Here is an 8,905-nt window from a genome sequence, read left to right as displayed (position 1 = left end):
AGGACCTAATCCTGCAAAATCATAGCACTGCCTGCATGTGCATGGCAGGGTGTTGAACTAAAGCTAGTCAAGGGTGTTGAACTAATAATGCCCTGATCTAGCCAACTACATAGATGTCTAATGTGCATATCAGTAAATATTATTGACTTCATAAGACTCTTCTGGTGTTTAAAGTTAATATCATGTTAAAATTACTTGGCTAGATGAAGGACTAGTCTTAGTACTAAGCACTGCATACAGTAATGAGTGCTTTCAGGATCATTTTTGGAGACTGAGCCTATTTACAAATACAAATACTGAGTTTCTAACAAACTCCCAGGATATTCAAACTTCTTTGACTTTTATGCAGATAACATTGCACTATCTGGCCCATAATTCAGATTTCCTTTTCTGAACACATAATAATCAGGAAAAGATTGCATTACAGAAGCAGCTGTTTTTGTTTAGATTCTGTCTCCTGCTTATTTAAAAATCTTTCATTTCACAGGAATAATTTTAGGACCAGGAGGCAGAATGCTGTTTATTGAAAGAGTCAAAGAAGAGGATGAGGGACTGTACCAGTGTGTAGCCACCAACTTGAAAGGCTCGGTGGAGAGTGCAGCTTATGTCACAGTACAAGGTAAATCATTGCATGATAAAACATTGCTCTAAGTCAGGGGTCCTTCACTTTTTCAGACTCAAGGCACCCCTCCAAAACTTTTCAGAATTTAATGGCACCTCATTAGAAAGACTAATATAAATAGATCATGAATTATAATATAAACATTGTAAGTCTAGTATTCATGAATATGTTACTACTATTGATACCTTGGGCTGTAAGGGACAGTCTGGGATCTCCAGCCGGAGGTACAAAGTGCTGGATTGTACATGCAGCATGTGGGGGGCGCTGAGGGAGTGAGAGGATGAGGGCATGGACAAAAGGGCTCAGGAGGTGCAGGAGGCTGGCTAAGAGGGTGTCATAACATGGTCATTGTGCTGCACACCTCCTACAGTGGCTATGCTCTTGCTGCAGTCTTTCCAAGTCCGACATTGCAGTGTCTTCTAGAAACAGAAGTGTGTGTGTCATGTGGTCCTGTCCCACACACCTCCTATGTTCAGGAAGTCTGATGGAGTCAAACTAGGAAGCAGCTGCGAGAGAAAGCTGCACCTGTCTGCATTATATGATGCTGCCTACATATAGACACACTGCTTCTGCTGCAGCTGCTTCTCAGTTTGGTTCCAATGTGTCTCCTGAAAACAGAAGCGTGCAGGGTAGGTTCACTCCACAGTGGTGGCAGGAGTGGTACTGGTGTTGTGATACCCCTGGCAGGTTCTTGTGGTACCCCGATTAAGAATAACTGCTCTAAGTTATTGTTGTCTATTGATATACTTTTGCCTTTTCCATCTGCTTTTCTCTCTGTCTCCATTACAAACTGCAGAGGCAGGTAAGAAGCATTCTAAGCATCTGAGATTTCTGAATGCAGCAGTTTGAAGAAAGTCTTAACAAGGGAAATGCACCAGGTTGCAAAGGAAGCCCAGCAGGAAATGCTAACTCAGAATGTGTTTATATTGACTTGAAAAAAGGAATTGCTTCAGTCCAACAAAGAGAGGGTCAGGGTAGAAGGTAGATGTAAATTTAGCATTAGAAACAAAACAATTCCTGCTCATTCATTTTCCCCAACTCAGGTTACTTTTAGAGGAATGAGACATTAGTATTTTCAGTTTCTTGGTTTTAATACAAAATGGGCTGCTAAATCCAGCCAGAAGACTTTACCCATGATAGTCACATAATTTTCAAAGGCAGTTACTGTGAGAGCTAGGTATTATTATTATCATTCCCCCTCCTCAGGATAATCATGCTGTTCATTTAAATTGCCCAATCCTTTTCCCAGTCTTGCTCAGCTCTTAGTCTCAATGAGATCTTAGGGTGGTGAGTTCCATGACTATTTGTGTGCTGTATGGAAAGTATTGTCTTTGGTCATATTTAAAGTTGTTACTTTTCAGCTTTGTTGAATATCCTGTTAGATGTCTCTCCTGAGACAGGGAGAACAGATTTAACTTCTCTCAGACCAGGCATTAATCTGTAAATTCATATTTGTGTATTCATCTCCCTTCCAAGGAAAATAGTCCAAACATCTTCATTACACAGAATATTAGCACTTCCAGGCAGGGATCATGTCTTCCTGTCTGTGTTTTTACAGCTCCTAAAATATAATGGGATCACATTCCTGATTGTTTGGGTACTAACACACCACAGCTATCTAAGCAAATCAGTACTGACTTTGAGCTGCAAGTCCTTCAGCTGTCTTGCGGTATCATTTTTGGTATGTGTATCTATCACTTTAAGAAGTCAGAGGCATGTACATGAGCTCATGATCCAGGCTATGTACAGATAAATAAAGGACCTATTCCCCCTCTGAATAATTTTATATGTAGAGGGGCTATTTTGAAAAACAACTGGTCTTTGAGTGCCAGCTCTCATGTATTAAAGAATATATCCTACTGAATAACTACTTTTTCTGGTCAATGTGATGTTGTCTTGTATTGAATATTAAATGTAGTTGTATTTTGTTATTTACTGTTTCCACAAAAAATGTGTGGGAATACTTCTGGGCAATCAGTCTCTCCTTATTATCTGATTTATTGAAGAAAGGAAATAGTGGATTCCTGTTGAGTTAAGCCTCTTGCATGAACCATAGATGGAACTGCTGAATGGTGGGAGTGGCCAAGTAGAAAATGGATCCCACTTTGTTAAAGATTTCCCGTCTCTGAAATCTGGATTAGGAAAGATGTGAATCATTTTATTTGCCACTGCAAAAATACGGTCAAGGAAAATGCATTGGCAACCTCTCTCCCACCTATCTGCATGAAGTGTTTGTGGCCTTAGCAAGTGGACCGATGGTCAAAGAAAAGTGCTTCCTTGTCACCTCCTCAGGCAGTGATCAGCAGAACATGAACAACTGTCTCTCCCTTGTGGTGTTAACTAAAGAGGAATTATTGTGACTTACCCTGGCTTTGAGCCTGGAGCTCTGGGAGCAGCATTCTGATCTAGATCCATCTCTAGCCTTGCTGCATTCTCATCTTCCTTGAAAATTCATGATTTCTGCTGATGATAGAAAAAATAACAGAACTTTCTGTTTGCATGCAGTCACTCTACAAAGACAGTAGAGCATATCAAAGACAGCCAGACCAATGTCTCATGTCCATGGCTATGTTTAACAGGTTGGAAAAGTGGTTTGTAAATTAGTCAGGAAGGAAACTGTCTGCTCTTTTTATTTCCTTTGAAAAGTTCTTATACTTATAGATAAAACAATGTGTTATTTTTGTAAAAGAAAGGGATGAATGGACTGTGGAATACAAGTGGCTTCTTTAAATAATCACAGTCCTTGTTTGGTTTGGAAGTCACACATGTAGGACAGTCTGTGGAAGGGCTGTAGTCATAAATATGTCAGTACAAGCCATCAATTCACCTTCAGTTTAAGAACCGAAAAGGGAACCAAATAGAAATAGAAATAGAATGAATAAATAACAAAGTACTTCCTAAGTGAGGCAACATTTGCACCTTCAAATGGAAAAAAAGTGTTCTCTTAAATGAAGCAGGGGGGTTGCACACTTATTATGCAAGCAGCTAGCTATATCTCATAGTATTGAGTCTGTTCAGCCATGTCAGACTCCTCAGATCTTAACTCAAAACTTTTCAAGAAAGCCCTCTTGCTGGAGTTCTGCATTGTAGGTGCCATGTATACTTCTGAGTGGCAACGCTCAGTAGTATCTAGTTGAAACAGTAGAACCATTATTCAGGGATAAGTGTAAAAGAATGAATCGGTTTTATGGAGCACTCCTGCTTAAACAGAGGCTCATGGCCCATTTAAGTAAACAACCTTTCTTAAAATTTTAAAGTTGCCTGTGAAGAGCTGTGTGTAAAATCTTCATTGATATGACAGAGGAAATGTATTCATTGCACTAGATTTTATGCAGCTGGCTCAAACAAAAAAACAAAGAGAAGAGCAGTCTGTTACTTAATGAAACATTTTTATAGCAACAAAAGCATTAAGGTAACTGGAGCCCTAAAATCCTATGTCCAGCATTCATTGAAATCAATAGCAGTGTTTCCACTAAATTCAGTAGAAGCTGAATCAAGTCCTTGGTCAAAGTAGATTTTAGCATTATTTAATGGCTGTGAAACAAATAAGCTATATGATGGTATAGGAGGTCATCAAGACTGCGGCCACCACCTTGTCATGGGCTGCTATCTCATCAGAGCACACAAGCCAAGAAGGAATGAATCATATCAGTACATGGATGATAGGCTGTAAAACAGTGTAGGCTCATTACTGAATGCAGAAGTTACAGACAATGCAGAGGCTGAAGTATTTAATGCCTTATTACTTTAGTCATCACAAATTAAGTCAGTTAGTTACTGGATGATGAGTGTGGTTGACAGGAAAAATAGGGAAGGAGACAAACATCCTAGAGTAATGGAAAGACAGGTTAGGGATTACTTAGAGAAGCTAGATGTTTTCAAGGTGGCAGAGCCAGGTGGGATGCGCCCTAGGGTACTGAAGAAATTAACTGAGGTAATTTCACAGCCATTGGCTATCCTCTTTGAGAACTTGTAAAGGTCCCAGACAATTGGAAAAGGGCAAATATAGTGACATCTTTAAGAAGGGAAAGAAGGAGGACCTGGGCTATTACAATCCAGTCAGCCAGACTTTGATACCTGAAATGATCATGGAGCAGATCCTTAAGGAAGCTGTGGTGACATTGTTAGAGAAAAACAAGGTAATTGGGAATAAGCATGAATTCATCAAGGACAAGTCATGTCTGACTAACTTGATTTCCTTCTATGATGAGTTGTGGAGAGCATGGATGTGACATATCTTGACTTTAGTGAGCCTTTGAGACTGTCTCCCATGGCATGTTCATTAATAAGATAAGAAAATACAGAGTAGATGACAGTACTGTGAGGTGGATACATAAGTGGTTGGATTATCATGGTCAGTGAGTAGTCATCAAAGGCTCCCAGATCAAATGCATGTTTAGACACAAGCACTAGGGAATTATTTGTTAGGCTGTGGTACAGCAGAGATGGAGTTGGGGGTTAGAGCGGACCATGCACTGAACACGAATCAACAGTGTGCTTTTGTTGCAAAAAAAGCCAACCCTTTCTGTGTTGTATTAACAGGAGAGTCACTTGCAAATCCAGGGAAGTGATTCTCCCACTCTATTTGGCATTGGTGAAGCCTCACTTGTGGTACTGTATCCAGTTTTGGGCCCCACGCTTCAAGAAAGATGTGGACAGATTAGAAAGAATTCAGTGACAAAAATTATTAGAGAGCTGGGAAACACCACTTCTGAGGAAAGAATTAGGCTTAGAGATGAGCTCTTCTCTATGGCTACAGGGGACAGGAGCAGGAACAATGGCCTCAAACTGCATCAGAGGAAATTTAGGTTGGAGATTAGGTAGAACTTTTTGACTGTGAAGGTGGTTAGATATTGCGAAAGGCTACTTAGAAAAGTTGTGGAATCTCTGTCACTAGACATTTTCAAGAGCAGGTTAGACAGGTGCTTGGCTGGGATGATTTAGTCAGGAATAATCCTGCCTTGAGTAGCAGTCTATACTAGATGACCTCATAAGGTCCCTTCCAGCTCTACTTACCTAGATCCTATGGCAAACCCCAGAAGGTGTAGGAAGTAGTGGAGGAAGTTACCTTGTTGTGACTCGTACTGAACCGTGCTTTGCTGCACAGGATGTGCTGCCTTTCAAATGAGAATTGAAATGAAGTAGAGCCCTGAAGTTTTGTGGTCATGACTGAGGCTGTGGCACTATTCATGACAGTCAATGTCGACCAGGCTTTTATGTTCCATTGGCTTGGTCCATTGCCTATGTAACCTTTATGTCTAGCCACCTTTGACCCTCCAAATGAAACATCCAGTTACCTGATTCTGGCTTAGTTGACTGAGGACAGCCTTTAGTATGAGTAAGGTTTGAATGCAATTATCTGGAGCTGTAGCAAGAAGCCTGAAGTGCTCTGCTACTGTAACCACAAGGTAATCACTCTGAAATTTGATAAAACCTGCTAAATCCCATCTCAGATAAGTTCTATATCTATATCTATCATCTATATTTCCCTTGTCATTTAAATCACAGTATTTTTTTTTTATCATTTCTTTAGCTATTGCATGGAACAACATAGCTATTAAAATGCTGCTAAATTCCCCCTTAGAGCTGGCTGTGTTTTATTGTGTAGGTGCTGTTGCTGTTGCCATATGGACTGCTGATGGCAAATGGTTGCAAATGATTTACACTTGTCTTGCCTCTAGGTGCTGCTGAATCAAATGCCAGAAACTGTTATTTGCAATGTGTACCAACACTGAAACATGCTTACAAGACAAGTGTATACATAAAGCCTGAATTAGGTCATGAATTGTGCTGGAAAACATCAAGCTGCATTAAGCATATTGTCATACTAAAATTATAAAGGGAAGTATAATTTGTACCATATTTTTAAAAAGTTTTTTTTAAGTACTCACGCTTATGGCAGATTATCCCAAAGTTTGGAAGATTAATGCTTGAACCTGAATTTTAATTTTAATAATATTTTTTACTTGGCTAAAAGTTACTTTCATAGCTTGAATATGGACACGCCTGAGGTGTCTTAAATATTTGACATAAACAGAAATGATCACCTTTAAAGTCCCTGCATAGCACACTAGGTGTTAATCAAGCCATAGCTTCGGAAAGCAATTTAAAGTGAGAACAAAGCTCTGTAGACTTGCATACTTCTTGATTATTCAGTATTCCTAGCAGCAAGACATCAGTCTGTCCTCTTTCCTCTGTCAGGAATGATGTTCAGCTCTCTGGGCTTTGAAACTGCTGTAAGTGTGGTCAACAAAACAAGTACAACATCGTGTTTGGAATATGGTCCTGTATCCCCTCTCTCTTTCTCTGATGTCTGAATGTGGAATGTACCATAATATGAGACAGCCGGTTTTTGCATTTGCTGTCAGTAAGGACAAACATGTAGTATTTTGATATGAGCACAATGCTCATAAAACATTCTGCACTGAAGGTGTGTTATGAGTCTTAAAGGGGCAGTTTGAAGAGAAAATGATTTCTGAATTTTTTTAAAGCCATTCGTGAAAACTGATTTTTCCAGATTTACTATTTTAATGTTTTCTTGTTGCTCTACTTTTTGGTTTTTTTATCTTATTATTTTTAATTCCTTCATTGACTTTGATCAATTCTCCCAAGGTCACTCCAGGCATGATCCTGCAAGCTGTCAATAGCAGAAAAGGGGAACCATTTCCAGAGGCACAGAGGGGAGTCCTGTCTTTGTTCCATTGACATCAGGGGAGTTACATGGGGTGCAGGGAACTAGTAGAGGGCAAAGGTTGATCATAGCTGGGGAGGTGTTGCTAAGCCTTCATCTGTGCAAGGGGAATATAGAGCATAGCTGCCAAATTCTTTAAAGAGAAGTATGCTCACAGCTGCCTCTCCAACCACACAGGAAGGTGGGCAGCCTTCTTACCATGCAGATCCTCAGACTTGATGAAGGATTCAGCTCTAAGTTAGAGAGCCACTAGCAAGAGTCTTGGAGTCTTATTTCTTCATGGATCCATTACAATAGATTTATCCAGTAGATAAAACTCAGTAGGGTCTAAGAGTCAGTCCTAACAGTTAACACCCCTGGAAAAGAAGCTGGTCTTTCCTGATAATTTTCTTAACTACCTTTTACATTCCAAATAAAAGCACACTCTGTTTTGTAGTTTTATAACACATTAATTGCATAATGTTTCCAGGAACACCTGAGAGATCAAATCTGGAACTAATAACTCTGACCTGTACCTGTGTGGCTGCTACACTCTTCTGGCTCCTACTGACGCTCTTCATACGCAAGCTCAAGAGGGTAAGAACAGATGCACAATCATTGAGCTTCTCCATGGCCCCATTGACTGATTGGCTTTTGCTATAGCTGGAAAATTCTCTCTCATCTCAAATGAGATTCACCAGAACTGAAAATAAGAGTCTGACTCAGCCTTGCCTTGCTCTGTGTATAGTCAGCTATACCAGTGCAAAGGGGGGTGTAATACATGGGTTACTGGTGCCTCCTGAGACTGGGGGGCACAGTTTGTGGGTGGCAGTGGCAGGGGGGTGAGTCACGACCACCCACAGAAGCCAGCATTGGCAATGGGGGCAGTGAGTGGCAACTGGCCGCAGAAGTCAGCGGCGGTACCAACGGTAGGGTGGTGAGTGGTGACTACCTGCAGAAGTTGGCAGTGGTGGCAGGGTGGTGAGTGGCAACCAACCACAGAAGCTGGTGGCAGCAGTGGTGGGGGGGAAGGGTGGCAAGTGGAGACCACCTGCAGAAGCCAGCAGTGGTGGCCAATTTCATGGGGGGCATATGCCCCCCCATGTCCTCCCTACCAGTTGCCTATGGTATAATGCTAACCAAATATCACCGCAGAATCAGAATCACTGCTAGGCCCAGATAAAAAAAAACTATGCAGGGCAAGGGCAAGGGCAAGGGCAAAGGCAAGGGCAAGGGCAAGGGCAAGGGCCTAAAGCTCAGCTTCTTCACAGTATTTAGGTGCTTAACTCCCTTTCTACCCCTCTATGCGGCGCTGGTCAGGCCACAGCTGGAGTACTGTGTCCAGTTCTGGGCGCCGCACTTCAAGAGGGACGTGGAGAACCTGGAGAGGGTCCAGAGGAGGGCCACTTGTATGGCTGGGGGCCTCCGTGGCCAGCCCTATAAGGAGAGGCTGAGGGACCTGAAGCTCTTCAGTCTCCGCAAGAGGAGACTGATGAGGGATCTTGTGCCTGCCTACAACTTTATCTGGGGCCACCAGCAGGGACTCGGGGAAAGTCTGTTCACCAGGGCCCCCCTTGGAGTCACCAGGAACAATGGCCACAAGCTGAGGGAGG

General features: G+C 41.7%; 1 protein-coding gene across 1 annotated transcript in view; it reads left to right on the top strand.

The window, feature by feature from the left end:
• FLT1 (fms related tyrosine kinase 1) overlaps nucleotides 1-8,905 on the top strand; it is a 154,772-nt gene that overhangs the window by 105,062 nt on the left and 40,805 nt on the right. Inside the window, exons 15-16 of the mRNA XM_019523793.1 lie at nucleotides 488-619; nucleotides 7,783-7,889. Coding sequence (XP_019379338.1) covers nucleotides 488-619; nucleotides 7,783-7,889 — 239 coding nt within the window. The remainder of the gene's footprint in view (nucleotides 1-487; nucleotides 620-7,782; nucleotides 7,890-8,905) is intronic.

The sequence above is a fragment of the Gavialis gangeticus genome, unplaced genomic scaffold, assembly GCF_001723915.1.
Source record: "Gavialis gangeticus isolate Ggan-Ray unplaced genomic scaffold, GavGan_comp1, whole genome shotgun sequence".
Lineage (NCBI taxonomy): Eukaryota > Metazoa > Chordata > Crocodylia > Gavialidae > Gavialis > Gavialis gangeticus.
The sequence above is the reverse complement of the archived record's forward strand: the minus strand, read 5'-3'. Positions and strand labels throughout refer to the sequence as shown.